The sequence below is a fragment of the Lepus europaeus genome, chromosome 2, assembly GCF_033115175.1.
Source record: "Lepus europaeus isolate LE1 chromosome 2, mLepTim1.pri, whole genome shotgun sequence".
NCBI classification, from domain to species: Eukaryota; Metazoa; Chordata; class Mammalia; order Lagomorpha; family Leporidae; genus Lepus; species Lepus europaeus.
Window position 1 is genome coordinate 62,887,444 of NC_084828.1, and position 22,248 is coordinate 62,909,691.

Consider the following 22,248-nt stretch of genomic DNA (forward strand, 5'->3'; position numbering starts at 1 on the left):
CCTCCTCCTGGTCTCCCATGCGGGTGCAGAGGCCCAAGCACTTGGGCCATCCTCCACTGCCCTCCTGGGCCACAGAAGAGAGCTGGACTGGAAGAGGAGCAACTGGGACTAGAACCGGCGCACATATGGGATGCCGGCACCACAGGCGGAGGATTAGCCAAGTGAGCCATGGCGCCGGGCCCCCAACAAGATCTGATTTCTATCATTGGAGAAAAATTATTCTCTGTTGTACATGAAGAAACCTTACTAACTGAGCTAGAAACACTCTTCCTGTTTCAACCTTCAGATCTGACTCGATACTAACAACTGTTGGTTCTACCTCAAAAATGTTCTCTCTCTTTCTAAATCTTTTTTTATACATATATTTATTTTATTTGAAAGGCAGAGTTACAGAGAGAAAGGGAAAGATGGAGGTCGGCCATCTGCTGGTTCACTCCCCAAACGGTTGCAGCAGCTAGGGCTGGGTAGAACCAAAGCAAAGAGTTTCATCCGTGGGTGCAGGGGCCCAAGCACTTGGGCCATCCTCCACTGCCCTCCCAGACCCACCAGGAGGGAGCTGGATTGGAAGTGGAACAGCCAGGACTCTAACTGTCACATGAATGGGATGCCAGCATCGCAGGCAGTGATCTAACCCACTAAGCCACAATGTCAGCCCCAGTGTTATCTCTTTTCTCACATATTCATTCCTGGCCTTTAGCCTGACCTTTAGTCCTATCCAGTTTTTAGACTCTGGCTTTAATTGCCACTAATTTTATTCTTAAAACACATGCTTTATAATATTGACAGTTCTTTCTTAAATCTAATGATGTTTTCCCTCTACTTAAAACCCTGTGTGACTCTCCGTTGTGTCCAGTTGTGGGTCCTAGTGTTGATCCCTCACTGTATTAATGTTTTAAAGTGTTAATAAGCCCTTGGTGAAAGAAAAATGAGTCAAGATAGTTTTATATTTATTTTGTCACTTATTCATGTATTTGTCTACTTTTTGGTTAATGAATTTAATAAAATAGTGGTAATCTTAGATAGCTGTTTAAAAATTTGGAGGATAGTGTCTATACTTGATAAAATAAAAAGTTGATAACTCATGTCAAACCAAGCTTTATTATTGGTGCATGCAGTCCAAAAACACTAGTTTACAGAATTAAAGACCTGTTTTTTAGCATGATAGAAGCCATTCTTTATGAAACAGCCCAGACCTTCTTCTATAACCTTATCTCCCAGGACACTCTTCTGATCTTTTGTGTACTATGGTGCCATCGATTTGCATATTGATGTTCAACTCTTAATCTCTGTTAGTTTTCCTGTTTATGCTCTAATTCATCTTGCAAATTTAGCTCATACAAAATCTTTTTTTCTTAGATTTATTTATTTACTTGAAAGGCAGAATTCCAGAGAGGCAGAGGCAGAGAGGGAGAGAATTTTCCATCCGCTGAACACTCCGCAAGTGGCCACAATGACTGGAGCTGGGCCGATCAGAAGCCAGGAGCTTCTTCCGGGTCTCCCACATTGATTCAGGGTCTCAAGCCCTTGGGTCATCTCCTACTGCTTTCCCAGGCCATAGCAGAGAGCTGGACCGAAAGTGGAGCAGCCATATGAGATGTCAGCACTGCAGGCAGTGGCTTGACCCACTGTATTACAGCATCTGCCCCAGACATCTTTTCTCGGGATACTTTCTTGTACTTCTATCCATAAACTAGTGCTTTATTATCTCACTGGTTCCCTGATGTAGTCATTGAACTAACTTTTTAATTTATTTGTTTATATGTCTTTATTCCTTCCCAAAACAGAAAGCTCCTTCTTCTAGGTTTTACCTTGAGTTTTTATGATTTAGTAATGGAATCAAAACATTCTATTCTGAAGAGAAGATGCAGTTACTTCCTTAACAAGTTTTTTATTTCTACTTTTTCTGTGGCTTCTTAGTTTCAAAGTTCTAAATAAATGTCCCTTGAAAATGCAAATCACTCTTAAGTGACTGTATACATAATAAGGAAGATAAATCTGTAGCTTTCTCCCCCAATAATTACCTCTAATACATTTCCAATAAGATAGCTGTGGCTTTAAGATTATTCTGCACTATTTGTAGTTGAAGGTAGTTGATGATTAATTACATTTCTAGTGGTTACTTAAATTTGAAAGACTTTTTAAATATAAATTTGGTTTAAATGTGTGATTTTTCCTAGTTTGTGCCTATTAGAGTTGCCCACTAAATGTTGTGTGAAAGAACATGGTTGCCTTATAGTTTTGGTTCTCTAAGTATGGGCCTCTCAGATGGGCAGCATTAGCAACACCTGGAAACTTGTTAGAAACAGCAAGACCTACCAAGCCTGAATCTCTAGGATGAGACCTGGCAATCCAGAAGCAATTCCAGTACTCACTCAAATTTCAGAACTACGACCTTACTGGGTAGTGTGTACTGAGGACAACCTTGATCCGTCTTGCTATTTTTAACTAAAACAAGTAGTTAAAGAAGTGATCCTAGTAGGCATTCGGGACTTATGCTCCTCATTGCATTGTTTCTAAGAAACATCATAAGATTGTATTTTAGCCTTGAAAGATATTTTACAATTTTAACATATTCTGAGATTTTCTGATCTGAGATTTGCTTTAATATACTTACTCTGGCAGCCATATGAGGAAGTATTGTAGAGAAGATTAAAACCAGGAAAGCTAGGCCATAGGCCAAAGTGGTGGTAAGGACACTGGCATTGAGAATTACATACATGGGATGAACAGATTTAGAACGTTGTAGAAGTCCTTGAAGAACTTGAACAATGATTATAGGAAGTTCTTAGGAAAAGGGAGGACTCAAAACTGATTTTGAAGGTTTGAGCTTAGGGAAGCTTATTACTATCACCACAACATTTCACCAGACAAGAAAGTTTGATATTTCCAAGCTTAAAGAGTTACTGTGTAGTTCTTCTTTGAAATGTTCATGTCAAATGTCTATCTTTTACAGTAGAAAGCTCTACTTGTGATGTGCACAAAAACGTTGAATAGTCTCTTTTAGCTTTTTATCATGTGCTTTCATGTTAAACATTCTCATATTATTGGCTATTGAAAAGTACTTCCTGAAGAGGTGAAAGACAAGTTGATGTTCATGTATTTATGGGCATTGTTCATCTTGAGGCCCATAAACCATAGGTTTATTTGTTCATTCATCAATTAGTTACGCACTAACGATACACCAGATACTGAGCTAGCTGCTGAGATTATAAAAGTAAATAAGAGAGTTTTTGTCCTCAGAGAGCTCACCATTTAGTGAGAAAGAACAAATATAAGCATTGTAACACTATGTAAAATATGCTGTCATAGAGACATGCACTTGTTGCTATAGAAACTAAGCAGAGGATAGATAGGTCCATCATAAGTTAGTTACCAGCTACCGACAACAGTTGATGATTTTTTAAAAAAAAATTTTAATGTGTAAATGGATATAAGAAAAATTTGCAAACCAAGACTAATTCTTCAATCCAAACTGTCCAATATGTGTTAAAAATTTGCCTTTTGTTTTGGTTGGTAATAGGTTCAACTTCTTGGGGCCGATGGCCTAGAACAAGATGTTGGCGAGACTGAAGATGATGAATCACCAGAACAGCGAGCTCGGAGACCAATGAATGCATTTCTTTTATTTTGTAAACGACATCGCTCTCTTGTACGTCAGGAACACCCTAGGCTCGATAACCGAGGTGCTACAAAGATACTAGCTGATTGGTGGGCTGTTCTCGATCCAAAGGAAAAACAGAAATACACAGACATGGCCAAGGAGGTAGGTTATAATGTCATAGTATTATGGTGGTTATGTACAAATAACCTGTAACTACTACTTTACAAATATGGAGAAGTTCTTAGAATGAGAAAGTGAATACTGAAGCAGGTTCTAAGTGGAAACATAAGAGGTTTCTTTGTTCTTCCTGTGTTCTAACCACACCTTGCAAATACTGATGAACATACCAAGAGCAATGGATTACCAAGAAGGTGGGTTTTTTTTTTTTTTTAGATTTATTTATTTATTTGAGAGACAGTTACAGAGAGAGAGGGAGAGGCAGAGAGAAAGAGTTCTTCCATCCACTAGTTCACTCCCCAAATGACCAAAACAGCCAGAGCTGGACCGATTCAAAGCCAAGAGGCAGGAGCTTCTTCCCAGTCTCCGATGCAGGTGCAGGGGCCCAAGCACTTAGACCATCTTCCACTGCTTTCCCAGGCCATAGCACAGAGCTGGACTGGAAGAGGAGCACCCGGGACACGAACCAGTGCCCATATGGAATACCAGTGCCACAGGCAGAGGCTTAACCCACTATGCCACAGCGCTGGCCCCCAAGGAGGTTTTTTCTCTGTGTAAACCCCCCCCCCCCGATCAATATAAATAATTGCTTTCTTATGATAGGTAATTTTTTATCATGATAATTTATTATGAATGATTTTTTAAATCCTAGGAATTCAGCCTCTGCTGTCAGAAAATGCCTATAATAACAATGACAATGTTACATTTTCTAATTGTGTCATGAGATTCTTGATCTAGTTCTGAAATTAAATAGCTTTGAGATTCTCTCTCACTGTCTTTCAATTATGTATCTATATTTATATTTATATACCAATCTCTGCGATTATTAGCTTTTTTATTTAACTAGAATGAGGAAGTTAGACAAATATTTTTATTCCTTACAGCTTTAACATTTTTCATTTTTATAATAAACACAATTATCAAGAAATGTATATTGACTAGTTCCTGTTCTGTAGGGAGTGCAGCATGAATATTTAAAACTAATAAATGAATGAAGGGCAGTGGAACAGGATGTATGCGTACACATCAACACTGTGTAGTCAACAGTTGGTAAGAAGCATTGCCAAAGGGCTGGCATCCTGGCATCGGTAGGCAACACCAGCATCCTGTGCGTCCTGCCGAGTTGCTCCGCTTTCTATACAGCTCTCTGCTAATGGCCTGGGAAAGCAATTGAAGATGGCTGAGTCCTTGAGCCCCCATAATCCATGTGGGAAACCCAAATAAAGCTCCTGGCTCCTGATGTAGTTCTGGCTCAGCCCTGGCCATTGTGGCCTTCTGGGGAGTGAACCAAGCAGGTGGAAGATTTCTCTTTAACTTTCCCTGTCTTTCCTTCTCTTTCCATAGCTCTGTGACATTGATTAGTTCCAAAATGGTAACAATTAATAATTTTCTTCAAAAGTTGTATACTGGTCTGTTTCTAAATTAATCTGGAATTAATATGAGATCATTACACATTTAAATATATTGTGATGGATTTAGCCCAGAATAAGGGATAATAAGCAAAGTAACATCAATGTAGTTAAACCTGAAAGGAATAATTCTGATAGTATGTTCTCATTGTTGCAATTTGAAAAAAAATCTCCATTCATTAAAAAATGTTGCCTCCCAATCATTAGGTTAAGTTTAGCAAAAAAAAAAAAAAAAAAAAAGAAGGCGGACAAAATACAGGGTTTCAAGACATTTTATTAGACACCTCTGTGTGTGGGAAAATAATACTATTGATTGCCATGGTTTTACTCTGTTGTTTAATAAGCTACTATGAACATAAAAATTTCTTAGAAAATGTTCAGGGAAATTTGAGTAAATGATTAGCATAGTTGCTGTGTAATTAATGGTTACCCAAGGCTTCAGGAATTAACTGAACTATGTAGGGCATCTGGAAAATTTAAAATCAATTACAATTACCTATATGATTTTAAATGTTTTCAGTGGATTTCCACTAGCATAGCGGTAATTAGCAATAAAACTTTCCAATTAAATAGTCCTACATCCTCTCATAGTCATATAATAAAACAAACAATTATCTGAAACCTCATAGGGAACTGCATAAGCTTCCTGTAATTAAACACTTGAGTTTGTTTTTAGGTTGCTCTTTTTGGGTAGTATGCAGCCTGTCTCCCATATATTGTTTTCCTTTTACTAAAGACTGCTAATTTGCAAACTCAATAGGTGGCCACTTTTAAGAGGAGGAAGTATTATTTTTGTACAGGAAATCCCTTTCTAATTACTTAATTAGGTTCACAATATTTGCCATTGTGGTGCTATAATGAAATCTGCTAAGGTAGCCCCCTGGAATCTACTCAAAGTGGAGACATAACTGGATGTTCCACATTGCCACTTACCTTGTTTATGGTTATTCTTATGAGATGTTACCTCATTTACGATGCGCAGAGTAGAATATTTAGCTTCTTTCGCAATGATTATACAATTGGGCTGTAGTTGTAAGTGAATTGACTTGTTTCAGTAGGTTTACTGAATGGTTTTAAAATTACATTAAAGTGCATGTAATTGTGCTGATGCTGTTTGTGTTCATATCCTGGCCTTAATTGGAATGTCAGTTCATTCAACAAGAACTTAGGGAGTAGACATTTGGCCTAGTAGTTAAGACATCATAAAGTTCTCGCATTGTGGCGTAGCTTGCTAAGCCACTGCTTTGGACTCCAACATCCCATATCAGAGTGCTAGTTTGAGGCACAGCCGCAGTGCTTCCAATTCAACTTCCTGCTGATGCATTTGGGAAAGCAGCAGATGATGGCCCAAGTATTTTGGTTCCTGCTGTTCATGTGGGAGACCAGGATCAAGTTGCTGGCTCCTTGCCTCAGCCTGGCCCAGACCTGGCTATTGCAGTCATTTGTTGAGTGAACCAGTAGATAGGAGATTATGTGTGTGTGTGTGTGTGTGTCCCTCTCTCTGTGTAACTTTGCTTTTCAAATAAATATTTAAAAAAAAATAAGACACCAGTTAAGATGTTTACATTCCATATTAGAATGCCTAAATATATTAACTCCCTCTGGCTCCTGACTGTAACTTTCTGCTAATACAGACCTTGGGGGCCAGTAGTGATGCTCAAGTAATAGGTTCCTGCCAGAAGACCTGGATTGAGTTTCTGGCTTCTGTGCTGGGCCTTGTCCTAGCAAGGGTCATCATGGGCATTTGGGGAGTAAACCAAAAGGTGGCAGCACTCTCCCTCTCTCACTCTGTCTCTCTTTCTGGCTCAGAAATAAAAGAAAAATAAATGCTTACTAATTGGCTTCAATGTACCAGATATTGTGGTAGATGCTGTTAATGCGAAGTCAGTAATAAAAGCGGCTTCTATTCCACCACACACAATCATTTTTAAATTTTTATTTTAGATGTATAGGATTGCTTCAAAAAGTTTCTGTAAAAATATTTTTAAAAGAAGTTTATTTTGATGTAAATTTTTTGAAATGCAAAAATAGTTTTTTCATAATACACATTTTCCATAGACTTTTTGAAGATCCCTTACATAGATGGATTTAAAAACTTTTTGTACCAAAATAAACTTATCTTTTAACCATTTTAATGAATTTTTGAAACCCTCTCATAGAGCATTTTAGTTTTAAACCTTGTGTTTTACATGTTCTCTATTATGCATAAGACATGTTCTTTCAGCAGAATGTGTGTGTGAATATGAATATTAAATGATATTCACCCGTATCTTCCCATTTCAGTTGAGTGAGAAATAATTTTTCCTTTCTCCTTTTGGTTTTAAAAGATGCATACAACAAAGAATATGACTTGGAGTAGATTGTGTTTTTTCACCTGATAGCTCATGAAAATCTTCTCTGACTCTTCCCTTACTCCCTGTGCTTATTTTAGTGCATCTGGTAAGACAAAGCATCCGTTCTGGGATTTGTTTTCAGTTTCTTGAACTATTGTTTGGTGCTAATTTGCATTGTTGGGAAAAAAATAGTGTTAAATGAGAATTTCGTGTTCTCTGGTGAATCTCATTAGAGCAATAATTGGTTTTAAGTAATTAAAAAAAATACCATTCTGAAGCTATAACCTGGGTTGCTTCCTTAAATTTAGCAACGTGCATGACAGTGTGATGTGAGATTGTCTGTTAAGAAATGCAGAGGCAGTTTTACCTTACCTTGCGACATGTTTATATATATGTACTCTTAGAAATAATGGAATACAGAGCCGGCATGTCTGTGCAACAGGTTAAGCTGCTGCTTGGGACACTGGCGTCCCATATCCGAGTGCTGGTTTGTGTCTTGGCAGCTCCACTTCTGATCCTACTTCCTACTAATGTGCCTGGGAAAGCAGCAGAAGACAGCTCAAGTGCTTGGGCCCCTGCCACCCATGTGGGAAACTTCAGCCTTGCTCAGACCTAGCTATTGCATCCATCTGGGAAGTGAACTTCCAGAGGGAAGATCTCTCTCTCTCTCTCCCCCATCCCTCTCCTTTTTCTCTTTCTCTGTCACTCTACTTTTCAAATAAATAACTAAATAATTCTCTTTTATAAAAATAAACAAAGTAATACAAATCTTTACATTTTTGCCCAGAATAGCACTGAAGCCTTCAACTTGTCACTTAAACACTAGTGATCATAATAAATGGACAAGAAATGTAGAAGATCACACAACCTGACCTTCAACTAGAACAGAGATAGTGCAGAGAGGAAGGGAAGATCTGAATAATGAAAACGATTTGAATGACTCTTACGATATTCCCTCTTTTTTATTTTAGGATCAGAGGCATAGGGAGAACACATATGTTTTGATTGATGGGTTGATTCTGTCATCAGTATTTTAAGTAAGCACAAACACATAACTTTTGATTACTTCTGTTCTTAACAGCAGAAATGTAAGCCTCAGAAGTTGACATCTTGACCAGTCATATCTCTAGTGAACCATAGTGCTGGGATACTCTTTGTTGTTTGACCCTAGTGCTTTATTATTATTATTATTTTTATTTATTTCTTTGAAAGTCAGAGATACACAGAGGAAGAGACAGAGAGATCTCCATCTGCTGGTTTGCTCCCCAGGTGAGCACAACTGCCAGCACTGTGCCAGGCCGAGGTCAGGAACCAGGAGCTTCTTCCAGGTCTCCCACGTGGGTGCAGGAGCCCAAACACCTGTTTTTTTTTTTTTTTTAAGTTTTTTTTTTTTTTTTAAGATTTATTTTATTTATTTGAAAGACAGAGTTACAGAGAGAAGTAGAGACAGAGAGAGAGGTCTTCCATCTCCCCAGATGGCCACAGCGGCCGGAGCTGCACCAATCCGAAGCCAGGAGCCAGGAGATTCTTCCAGGTCCCACATGGGTGCAGGGGCCCAAGGACTTGGGCCATCTTCTACTGCTTTCCCAGGCCATAGCAGAGAGCTAGATCAGAAGTGGAGCAGCTGGGACTAGACCCGACACCCATATGGGATGCTGGTGCTTCAGGCCAGGACTTTAACCCACTGAGCCACAGCGCTGGCCCCAAATCTTCCACTGCTTTCCCAAATGCATTAACAGGGAGCTGGATGGGAAGTGGAGCAGCCTGGACATGAGCCAGCACCTATATGGGATGCTGGCATTGCAAGCGGAGGCTTAACCCACTACACCATGATGCTGGCTCTCTAGTACCCTTAAAATACAATTTTATCTTACCTAATTTAAATGCCTGAGGGATAAGAGGATTTGTATAAATATGGCAAGAATGGTAGTGGTAAAAAGTGAGTCCTGCAGGAAGAATCTGCCTGTGCTGAGAGTGAGGGTGGGTGGCTACATGGGGTTAGATCAAGAAAAGCTTTATAAAGGAGGTGGTGTAGGATTCAGAAAGATAAGGATAAAAGCAGCTGTGGGAAAATGAGATCAATTTCAGGAACCAAAATGTTTGTTTTACCTAGAGCCTAGGTTATGTATGGGAGAGTAACAGGAAATGATATAAAGATAAATAAGGCAAAAATCATGAGAGGCTTCGCTAAAACGTTGAAGCTTTGGTTGCATGCAAATTAAAGCCATAGAATTAAATGCAGGAAAACACAACCTAAAAGTAAACTGTACTGGACACTTATTCAGTAAATGTCGCTATCTGTAACTGTCAGTAGCAAAGATTATTGTTGCCACCAGCCCATGGAGTATTTATTGATTACTTCTACCTCCATATTTCTTCATGACAAAATTAATCTATTTTTGACTATTTATTTGCAACTGGGATAATTTTTGTAAGGACCATTCATTCCTTTGTTTTGGTTTCATCAGAAATGAACTCTTCTCCAAAAATAATATATTCTCCATTTCTCAGGTCTTATAATGTGGAGAATTTTTAACTGTTACAAGTCGACTGCTTACTAGATAGAATTGGTGTTCTTATGAGCAAGCTGTAGTACTTTGCATACTGTTAAAGTGGCACCTCATTTATCCTGCAGCCTTGAGAAACAGTTGCTGCACATAAATGATTTCCAGATGGATGAAATTTTATTGTTCCTTTTAAAAATCAATTTTTTAATTTTACATATTTAATCCTGGAAATTTATTTAAAACTTGACCTACTTGCTTATTTAAAATATTCATATCATTTGAATTTGTTTGAAGACTTTAACTCATTATTTCTAAACAGGGATATTTTGATAGTCTGTAATTCAATGAGACTTTTGTGAATAGCTGAGATATATTTGAATTTGGGTCCACCCAAATTCTCCTCTATTACCTCTTTTGTCTGTCTCAGATGTAATGACTTATACTCTCTGTGTGGCTTCCTAAGTGTGATTCATTTAGGAGTCTACCACGTTGGGGGGATGTGGGTAGCAAAACCAGACATTTAGATTCCTTGTTTAACAATATTTCTTTTTTCTGAAGCCTTTGCCATTCTTATGTCCCAGATATCAGGACTTTCTTAGTGTGTTTTTAAAAATTCAGATGTTTTATTTTTAAAAGATGATAAAGTTTTAAATATTGCTTTATTCTAGACAGAATTATTTTACAAACCTTTAATTATCTTCAGAATAATTTCATGAATTACATTTTATTTTCTAAAAGTGAAAAATGAGAACACTGAGGCTCAGAAAAGCTAGGTGACTCATCTCAGAAGTCGAAGGTGGTGTGGTAGTAGAGTCAGGTCTCAAACCTGATCTTCTTTCCCAGGCATTTTTAGATTTCCACATCTGTAAAATGGCAATAAAGACCCCTGCCTTCAAAAGGGCAATAGAAGATGCAAGTAAGGAGATGCATAGGCAACCACTATCTAAAGTTTTAAGCTCTACAAATGTTAGGTTTCAGAGTTATTCCAGATAAACAACTTGGTTTCTATTTAGTACTGCTCTATATCACAATTATTTTCTATTTTTATTATGAATAGTTAATATGCTAAAGGGTTATTAAAATGAGAAATCAAGCCTGTGCCGCGGCTCACTAGGCTAATCCTCCGCCTGTGGCGCCGGCACCCCGGGTTCTAGTCCTGGTCGGGGCGCTGGATTCAGTCCCAGTTGCTCCTCTTCCATTCCAGCTCTCTGCTATTGCCCAGGAAGGCAGTGGAGGATGGCCCAAGTGCTTGGGCCCTGCACTCGCATGGGAGACCAGGAGAAACACCTGGCTCCTGGCTACAGATCAGTGCGGTGCGCCGGCCACAGTGCGCAGGCCGCAGCGGCCATTGGGGGGTGAACCGACGGAAAAAGGAAGACTTTTCTCTCTGTCTCTCTCTCTCTCTCATTGTCCACTCTGCCTGTCAAAAAATTAAAAAAATAAATAAATAAATAAATAAAATGAGAAATCAGTCTTTGAAACACACAAATCAGCAAAACTAAATATACAATGTGCCAAAATTCCCAGATACCATGGTAATTGTACAATTAAGTGAACTAAATACTTGATTTAGAAATATTAGTCCATTTGCTACTTGTTAAATAAACATCAGTATTTAAATTTTCAAACCAAATTAATTTACAATGACTTGATAAAGATTCTATAGCTAGTGAGTACTAAATCGAAGATTTTGACTGAGTCAAAATTAATTTTAGTATCTGGTTTCAGATGTTAATTTTTATATTAACTGAGGGGCTCAATACTCCAATACTCAAATATTGTGTAAGTTGTTAACTGTAGTAAATTCTGATTACTTTAGAATTAATGATCATTCCTCTAGCAATGCATCTCAAAGACTTAGAAAAATATGAACAAACCAAACCCAAAATTAGTAGGAGGAAAATTTTAAATGAGAGAAGAAATTAAAAAAAAAAATGAGGCCAAGAAAAGATACAAAAGATCAATGAAATGAAGAGCTTGTTTTTTTTTTTTTTTGTTTGAAAAAATAAAACAAAGTTGATACACCACTGGCCCAACTAACCAAAAAAAAAAAAAAAAAAAAGGTTGGGGGGAGAAGACCCAAATTTATAAAATCAGAGATAAAAAAGAAATTGTTACAATGGATACCAAGAATCATAAATGTAACAATGAGTAAAAGAATCATCACAAATTACTACAAACAGCTATATGGCAACAAATTGGAAAATCTAGAAGAAATGGATAGATTTGTGAGCAACAATCTACATGAAGACATAGAAAACCAAAATAGGCTAATAGCCAAGATGGAGATTGAAACAGTAATAAAGACCTTCCCAACAAAGACAAGCTCAGGACCAAATGGCTTCACAGCTGAAATCTACCAGACATTTAAAAAGAGCTAATTCCAATTCTTCTCAAGCTGTTCAAAGCAATTGAAAGGGAGGGAATCCTCCCAGACTACTTCTCTGAGGTAAGCATCACCTTATTTCCAAAACCAAAAAAAGATACAAGAAAGAAAACTATAGCCCCAAATCCCTGATGAACATAGATGCAAAAATCCTCTACAAAATACTAGTTAATCCAATCCAACAACACACTGGAAAGATCATTCACATGGACCAAGTAGGACTTATCCCTAGTGTGCAGGGATGGTTCAGCATATGTAAATCAATAAACGCGATAGATCACATTAACAAACTGAAGAGTGAAACCATATGATCATCTCAATAGATGCAAAGAAATCATTTTATAAAATGCAACATCCTTTCATGACAAAAAGCAAATGGGTATAGAAGGAACATTCCTTAAACAGTATGACAGATCCACAGCCAGCATCATATTGAATGGGGAAAAGTAGAGGCGTTTAAATCCACTACAAACGGGAACCAGACAAGGATGTCCACTTCCACCATCGATATTCAATATAGTTCTGGAAGTTTTAGCCAGAGCCATTAGGCAAGAAAAAAACATAAATGGGATACAAATTGGCAAGGAAGAGGTCAAATTATCTCTGTTTGCAGATGACATGATTTTATATATTGGGAAACCAAAGTACTCCACTAAGAGGCCATTGGAACTCTTCAGAGAGTTTGGTAAAGTTGCAAGGTATAAAATCAGCACAAAGAAATCAATAGTCTTTGTTTACTCTCAAAATGCCATGGCTGAGAAAGAATTTGTAAGATCAGTCCCATTCACAATAGCTACATAGAAATTTAAATACCTTGGAATAAATTTGACCAAGGAGGTAAAAGATCTCTGCAGTGAAAATTACAAAACATTGAAGAAGTAAATAAGACACAAAAAATGCAAGAACCTTCCATGTTTGTGGATTGTAAAAATATCATCAAAATGTCCATACTACCAAACAATTTATAGATTCAATGAAATCCCAATCAAAATGCCGACATTATTCTCAGATGTAGAAAAAACAACCATAAAATTCATATGGAGGCCGGCGCCGTGGCTCAACAGGCTAATCCTCCGCCTTGCGGCGCCGGCACACCGGGTTCTAGTCCCGGTCGGGGCACCGATCCTGTCCCAGTTGCCCCTCTTCCAGGCCAGCTCTCTGCTGTGGCCAGGGAGTGCAGTGGAGGATGGCCCAAGTGTTTGGGCTCTGCACCCCATGGGAGACCAGGCTAAGCACCTGGCTCCTGTCATCGGAACAGCGCGGTGCGCCGGCCGCAGCGCGCTACCGCGGCGGCCATTAGAGGGTGAACCAACGGCAAAGGAAGACCTTTCTCTCTGTCTCTCTCTCTCACTGTCCACTCTGCCTGTCAAAAAAAAAAAAAAAAAAAAATCATATGGAAACACAAGAGTCCCTGAATATCTAAAGCAATCTTAAACAACAAAAACAAAGCCTAAGGCATCACAATACCAGATTCTAAGAGATTCTACTGGGCAGTTATAACAGCCTGGTACTGGTACAAAAATACACATTTAGACCAATGGAACAGGATAGAAAGCCCAGAAATCGATACAAATGTACAACCACCTAATCTTGACAAAGGAAGTAAAACCAATCGCTGGAGAAAGGATAATCTTCAACAAATGGTGCTGGGAAAATTGCTTCTCTGCATGCAGAAGTACAAACAAGACCTTACACCTTATACAAAAAGCAACTCAAAGTGGATCAAGGATCTAAATCGATGACCTGATACCATCAAATTACTAGAGGAGAACATTGGGGAAACTCTGCAAGACATTGGCATAGTCAAAGAATTCTTGGGAAAGACTCCAGAAACACAGGCAATCAAAGCAAAAATAGACAAAGGGGATTATTATCAAGCTAAGAAGCTTCTGAACTGCAAAGGGAACAAAAGGAACAGGCAGCTGACAGAATGAGAAAAAATATTTGCAAACTATGCAGCTGATAAGGGACTAATATCCAGAATCTATAAAGAACTCCAGAAACTCAACAACAGCAAAACAAATAATCCAGTTAGGAAATGGGCAAGGTGCCAGTGCTGCGGCATAGTAGATAAAGCTGCTGCTTGCAGCTCCAGCATGCCATATGAGCTCCAGTTTGAGTCATGGCTGCTCCACTTTTGATCCAGCTCCCTGCTAGTGTGCCTGGGCAAGCCCAAATGCTTGGACCCCTGCTCTCATGGGAGACATGGATAAAACTCCTGGCTCCTGGCTTCAGATCAGCCTTGCTCTTGCTGTTGTAGCCACTTGGGGAGTCAACCATCTGATGGAAGACCTCTCTCTCTCTCTCTCTCTCTTACTTTCTCCCTCTCTAATTCTAACTTTCAAATAAATAATTTTAAAAAATAATTATTAAAAAACGAAATGGAGGGCCGGCACCATGGAACACTAGGTTAATCCTCTGCCTGCGGTGCTGGCATCCCATATGGGCAGTGGTTCTAGTCCCGGTTGCTCCTCTTCCAGTCCAGCTCTCTGCTGTGTCCTGAGAAAGCAGGAGAGGATGGCCCAACATGGAAGACCCGGAAGAAGCACCTGGCTCCTGGCTTCAGATTGGCGCAGCTCCGGCCATTGCAGCCATTAGGGGGGTGAACCAATGGAAGGAAGACCTTTCTTTCTGTCTCTCTCTCTCTGTCTGTAACTCTACCTGTCAAATAAATAAATAAAATATTAAAAAAAAAAAAAAAGAAATGGAGAAAGGACTTGAAAAGGCATTTTCCAAAGGATGAAATTCAGTTGGTCAACCGACACATGAGAAAAATGCTCTGGGTCACTAGCCATACAGGAAATGAAAATCAGAACCACAGTGAGGTTTTACCTCACCCTAGTTAGAATGGCTGTCATACAGAAATTAAAAAAAAAAAAAAAAAAGGCAATAAATGCTGGAGAGGATATGGGAGAAAAGGCACCCTAATCCACTGTTGGTGAGTATGTAAACTAGTTACAGCCATTCTGGATGACAGTATGGAGATTCTGAAATTTGAAAAGAATAGATCTGAAATCTGAAAATAGATCTATCATATGACCCAGCCATCTCATTCCTCTTGGGAATTTACCCAAACCAAATGAAATCAGCATATGAAAGAGTTTTCTGTACCCCCATGTTTATTGCAGTTCATTACACAATAGCTAAGATATATTAATCCTGATGCCTATCAACAGATATATGTATACATATATACGTATATACACACATAATAACATTTATACTACTAAGTCATGAAAAGAATGAAATCCGGTCTTTTGCAACAAGATGGATGCAACTGGAAACCATTACACTTAATGAAATAAGCTGGTCTCTAAAAGACAAATAGCATGTTTTCCCTGATCTGTGGTAACTAAAAGAGTACAAAAAAAGTAATGTATATGAGTGAAATTGACATTTTGAGAATTGATTAATGTTTACAGCTGTTGTCTCCACTGTTGAGGATCAGTGGTTTTTTTTTTTTTTCTTCTTCTTACTATTTGTTGAATTCTTTACTTAGTGGAGGGTTAAGCTTATGATTATAAAATAAACTGAAGTATGACACTGTTAAAAAAAGTATTAATGATCATTCAAAAAGACATGGGAAAAAGTTAGCTTTGCACCATTGGAAAAATTTGAAAATTCATTCTGTAAACAATTTTGGAAGGAGAAAGTTCAAAGTGTTTAAGGAAATTATTAAACCTATGTGAACATAATTTTAAGAAAATGTAAGGATTTTATAATTCAAATTAGTTTACATGAATCTTTGTCTTTTATACATCTCCAGAAAGTAGTTGTTTACTAGTTTTCTCATCTAGATCCTTGTCTATTTTTTAAAAATGAAGAAAATTGTACTTTTAAAGAAATTCTTAAATTTTTTACCTTTTAATTAATAAACTGACTTTTTTGCATAATTACCCAAAATAAGCACTAAAATCATATTTTTAAAAATTATATGTAAAAAACTGTTGTCAGGTTAAAAATCATCACTCTCATAGCCCATTTAAGTAGCCATATCTGTAGACAACTGCCTTGCTTTCAGTTTTTTTCTTGATGACTTTCCACAATAAAACAACCAGACACATATTCAACCATGGTCACATAGTCAAGCCACATTTTCAAGTGAGTTGTTTCTGGTGGAGTTGTTTTATCATAAACATTGTGCAGATTTATATATAACTTATTCAGTCAAAACCATAAATTTAGTTCAATGTTTTGTCACATGAAACATTCTAAATAATTTTCCTCCCTATTAGAAACAGACAGCAAGAATAACTCAGATCACATAGTTCTTCAAGTCATGTTATCTTCATGATAACTTTAAAATTTTTGTGAAGGGAAGGTCTTCAAACTAAGGAAGTACAGATTAGTGCTACTTCTCAAGTCTCTCCCTGTCCTCTTCTGCCCTTGTAGAATGTTATTGCTGCTGCTTATGGGAAATGAGACAGCTGGCTCAGAATATATTAAGGGTTCATTTAGCCCCCTGCAGAGTATATGCTTATAAAATAAAATATGTGCTAAATATTTAGTTCACTGTAGAGAATATGCTTATAAAATGAAATGTGTTAAAGATTTAGCTCCCTGTAGAGTATACGCTTATAAAATGAAATGTGTTAAATATTTAGCTTCCTTTGAGTATATGCTTATAAAATAAAATGTGTGTTAAAGAGCACCCAGTGGAATATATTCTTATAAAATGAGTGTTGAATCACTGTTAAAAATCAGATAGTTTCCTGTAGCATCTCTTTTCATGATTATGGTAGATTTTATTTTGTGGTAATATTTCCCCAGTCGTTTGTCTTTCTTTATGCACACATTTTCCGAGCCCCCTGTTACTGGATCACATTTGGATTGCCGTGTCTCTTTCAGTCTGCTGAGAAACCTAGACTGTAATAATAGCTAGAAATGCAGGTGGGCTTTTAAATACTACCCCATCCCCATTAATAATAAACAATTGGAGATCAGTTGGTAAATATATCTTTCATGAACATTAAGTTGCTTTTCAGATCAGATTTCCATTTTTGTAAATGATCTACGAAGTATTTAATGTTGAGACTCCCTTTTTTTAAGTTTTATTTATTTATTTATTTATTTGAAAGGTAGCATTACAAACAGAGTGAGGGAAAAACAGAGAGGAAGGTCTTGCATCAGCTGGTTCACTCCCCAGATGGCTGCAATGGCCAGAGCTGGGCTAATCTGAAGCCAGGAGCTTCTTCTGGGTCTCTCACATGGGTGTAGGGACCCAAGCACTCGGGCCATATTCTACTGCTTTCCTAAGACATAAGCAGAGAGCTGGATCAAAAGAGCAGCAGCCAGGACACAAATTGGTGCCCATATAGGATGCTGACGCTATAGGAAGAGGCTTAGCCTACTATGCCACAGCACCAGCCCCAAGACCCCCATTTTTAAAAGAGTACATAATATATGTCTTTTGTTACATAATACAATTACCATATATGGAGGTGGCAAAATAGTGTGAATGGATATGTATTTAATGCCAATACCAAATAACAATACTATCAGACACTGAACTGATATGTTGTCACCACTGCTGATGAAACATGGGGATGACTGGGGCACAAGAGAGCCAGCATTTATTGAGCACCTTGTATGAGTCAGGAAGTGTGTCTGATTATCCACTTGACTGGAAATTTGCAGTAAGAAATTGGAGGCCATGGGGCTGGTGCTGTGGCATAGCAGGTAAAGCCGCTGCCTGCAGTGCTGGAATCTCATATGGGTGCTGGTTCGAGTCCCAGCAGCTCCACTTCTGATCCAGCTCTCTGCTGTGGCCTGGGAAAGCAGAAGATAGCCCAGGTCCTTGGGCCCCTGCACCTGGAAGAAGCTCCTGGCTCCTGGCTTCTATCGATGCAGCTTCGGCTGTTGCAGCCAAATGGGGAGTGAACCAGTGGATGAAAGACACCCTCCCACCCCCCACCTCTCCTCTATTTGTGTAACTCTGATTTTCAAATAAATAAGATAAATCTTTAAAAAAAAAAGAATAAGAAAGAAATTGGAGGCCATGAAGTGAATTTTCATTTCAGCAGAATTTTTAAAAATCAGTATTTAATATGAATTTAGTAGTTTTCTAGTCATCTTTCATTGAAGTCTTACAACCAATAGCCTGTGATTGACTTCCTCCTCCATCTCTAACATGGACAGCCTAACCCTGGAAATCTGGATATGGTGGGACCTGCCTCTCTGGCCTTTTCAATCTCATGATGGTGGATTTTGCCCAGGTAGTTGGCCTTCATGCTAATAGTTGCACACAGCTGTGTCTGTCAGCCTATACACAAAATCTATGCTCATTTTCCCTTACTCAGCCTTCTCTATAATCCCTTTCCTAGCAATCTCATCAGTACAGGTGACTAGGCCTGTGTCAAACGCCCAGTCCCCAGGACCCACAGACCCCCTCCCTCACATCCTGGGGCTGTTTTCTGCCTCACCTCTTACTTAGTGCTCGTGCACTGCTTGTATTCACCTGTGTGCTTTGATGTCTCCATGTAAGCTTTTAAGTCCTTAAAAACCAGGACTATATGCTACTGTTCCCTCTCTCTCTTTCTCACATTATTAACCCTTATGCCTATTGTATGCTTCATTGAACTAAAACATATCATCATGATATTGAATGTTTACCTTGAGTTTGAGAATCTAATGATTAATATTGAATTACAGCTACAGAGTTTTGGCCCTCAGAGTAAACACTCAATTATCTTTTTTTTTTTTTTTTTGACAGGCAGAGTGGATAGTGAAAGAGAGAGACAGAAAGGTCTTCCTTTTTCCGTTGGTTCACCCTCCAATGGCCACTGCGGCCGGCGCATCGTGCTGATCCGAAGCCAGGAGCCAGGTGCTTCTCCTGGTCTCCCATGCGGGTGCAGGGCCCAAGGACTTGGGCCATCCTCCACTGCCTTCCCTGGCCATAGCAGAGAGCTGGCCTGGAAGAGGGGCAACCGGGATAGAATCCGGCGCCCTGACCGGGACTAGAACCCGGTGTGCCGGCGCCGCAAGGCGGAGGATTAGCCTGTTAAGCCATGGTGCTGGCCTCAATTATCATTTTCCACAACAGTGTACATATTCCAGGTCTTTGTCTTGCCCTCTGTTATCCCATTCATAGGTTGCATCCATTTTTATATAGCTGTTGCAGAACCATGTTTCATGTCTGAGTCAAGAGGAGGGCTTAAAGAAATAATATGCTTAGTGTTGTTCAGGGTGGATTGTAAGCAATGTGAAGGTAGAGACTTCTTTACTCCATACTCTCTCTCTCCCCAGTATCTCAGTGTCTGATTTCTTCAGTGTTCACAAAGTACTTGAGATGAGGTTTTGAGGCCTCCATGCCAGAGAAAGAAAGATGATTGAGGTGTGGTGATTGTCACTGCTTTACTTTGTCTTCAGCACCAGTTACCAAGTATGAATTAGTTGAAGCTGGCGTTTATTAGTGTCATCAATGTTTTACAAATAGTTGATGCTGGTACGAATGAATTCGTAAGGATGACAGTATTATTGCCATTATACTTACTGATCTTCACTGAAGCAAATTACCAAATGATTCTTAGCAAAAGATAGAACGTCTTGCTGAGAAACAGCATATCCAGCAGATCAACACAGGGAGGAGTGGAAGGGAGCACTGAAGAGAGGTAACTTTGTTTCTCATGACAAATATGTTAATCAATTTGTTTGAAAGTCTTTTGTCACTTTATAGAGCGGTGACCTTTGTCCAAGTGACTGTTCATCTCACAAACCCGGCCCATGTGCCTTTTACTGGGACACAATAATGATGCATGTGTCTGCTACTTTCATTTCTGCCTAACCCAGCCATTCATCACTTTCCCCTCCAGACAACAGGCAAGGCTATTTGTCTGCCTCAGCTTAATATGTAAATCCCCCATGCACATGAATGCACTGTGGCAGTGTATCTCTTCTATCACAGTTGATACCTCCAAACACGTTTTCCACTATGTGATGGTAAATTCTAGTTTGTCTCTGGCCTTGAATCCCAGTTTCATTATTTTGCTGAGATAGGTGAAGTATATCCTATAATTTTTTATGCTTACCTTTCATTTACATATGTGTCTGAGTGTCAGTAGGTAGGTTTATTTACATCTTACATGTCAAAAATAAAAATATTCACTTTGGAATAATTCTAGACAATTAGCTATTAACATGCATTATCTAAATTACAATTTTCATTTATGTGTTTAAAATTGAAATGGTGGAAAGAAATTAATCTAGGTTACATATGAGAGGTCTTCAAAAAGTTCACAGAAAATGCATGTTGTGGAAAAATTATTGATTTCAAGGGTTTTTTTCACAAAAATAAACTTCTAGTTTCATTTTTCATGAAGTTTTTGAAGTGCTCTTGTACTATCTTTAAACCAAGTTTAAAAGGGATGCTTTTTTCTCTTATTGGGTTAAATTTTTAAAAAAAAATATTTTGAGTCACCATTTTATTTTTTTTAAAGATTTATTTATTTATTTGAAAGCCAGAGTTACACAGAGAGAGGAGAGGCAGAGGGAGAGAGAGAGGTCTTCCATCTGATGGTTCACTCTCCAGTTGGCTGCAACGGCCGGAGCTGCGCCTATCCAAAGCCAGGAGCCAGGAGCCTCCCCTGGGTCTCCCACGTGGGTGCAGGGGCCCAAGGACCTGGGCCATCCTCCACTGCTAGTCCCAGGCCATAGCAGAGAGCTGGATTGGAAGAAGAGCAGCCGGGACTAGAACCGGCACCCATATGGGATGCCTGTGCTTCAGGCCAGGACATTAACCCGCTGTGCCACAGCACCTGCCCCTTGAGTCACCATTTTAAAAGGCAAGCCTCTAGAATAGAATGATTATATTAATAAAATATCCAGCAATAATAGCATATAAAAGTTGAAGAATACATGGAAAATACATTTTTTCAGGAATAAATAGCGAGAAAAATATTTGTTATTCTCACCAAAGGGGAAACATTTAGGGTTGGGAGAAAGTAACAGGAGAAAGCCACAGAAAAAGAAAGGAGAAGGAAATATGTCGTCAGTGAAGGTTGAAACCAAGTAAAACATGAAGTTTGTGGTGGATTAACTGTACTCTCACACAGCAGAGCTCTTGGAGCTCATTCATGTATCTTATCATGTGCAGTCATTACAGAACTTTGGACATTGGCAGGTTTAGTTATACTTTATAGATGGAGAAATTAAAGCTGAGAAAGCTTAAGAGACCTGCCTAATGTTCACAACCAGCTGAAGCAGACATGCATTTTGAGCCAAAGTTGTCATAAATCTGCATCTGATGCACGTTCCTCTAAGTGACCTTGTGTCTTCCAGTAACTGGAAAGAGCCTATCATGTTGCCCTTTCGGCCACCTGTGATCCGGACTCCTTTAACCAGTAATCATGTACTTTGCTCTCTAAGTTTGCTTGCATCTGTCTTACTACTAGTATATCAAAGCACAAAATAAATTTTTTGCCATATTTATTAGTTAAGTTAAGCAGTGAGTAGAATCTGTTCGTGGGCCCTGGTGTTGAGTCACACTTTGTACTGTGTATCTGAAGCTTACTTTGAAGTAATGGCTGACTCTGCAACACTGTTTACCCTGGGCATTTGGAGCTGTTATCCTCAGTTCATGCAATCTAAGGTTGAGGCCCAAGTAGGCTGCTTCCTCTGACTTTAGTGACCATCCCCTATGTAGAAATGCTGGGATTTGAACCCTGCGTGTTCTCTCTTCTGGTTACTTAGCTCTTTTCATTGCAAACAACAACTCTTCTCCTCCAAAGCCAGGCAGTTCCTTGGTTACTTAAAAAAAGAAGTGAGAATTAAAAGATACAAAGTGTGCAGCCTCTGTACCCTCCTCCCACCAATGGGGTTTCTAATAGGTCAATGTCAG

At 38.8% G+C, this 22,248-nt stretch overlaps 1 protein-coding gene across 9 annotated transcripts in view; it reads left to right on the plus strand.

The window, feature by feature from the left end:
- BBX (BBX high mobility group box domain containing) overlaps window positions 1-22,248 on the plus strand; it is a 280,483-nt gene that overhangs the window by 179,412 nt on the left and 78,823 nt on the right. For all 9 annotated transcript variants that reach the window (XM_062207541.1, XM_062207531.1, XM_062207610.1 and 6 more), the window contains one exon: window positions 3,521-3,763. In XM_062207541.1, the coding sequence (XP_062063525.1) occupies window positions 3,521-3,763 (243 nt within the window). The remainder of the gene's footprint in view (window positions 1-3,520; window positions 3,764-22,248) is intronic.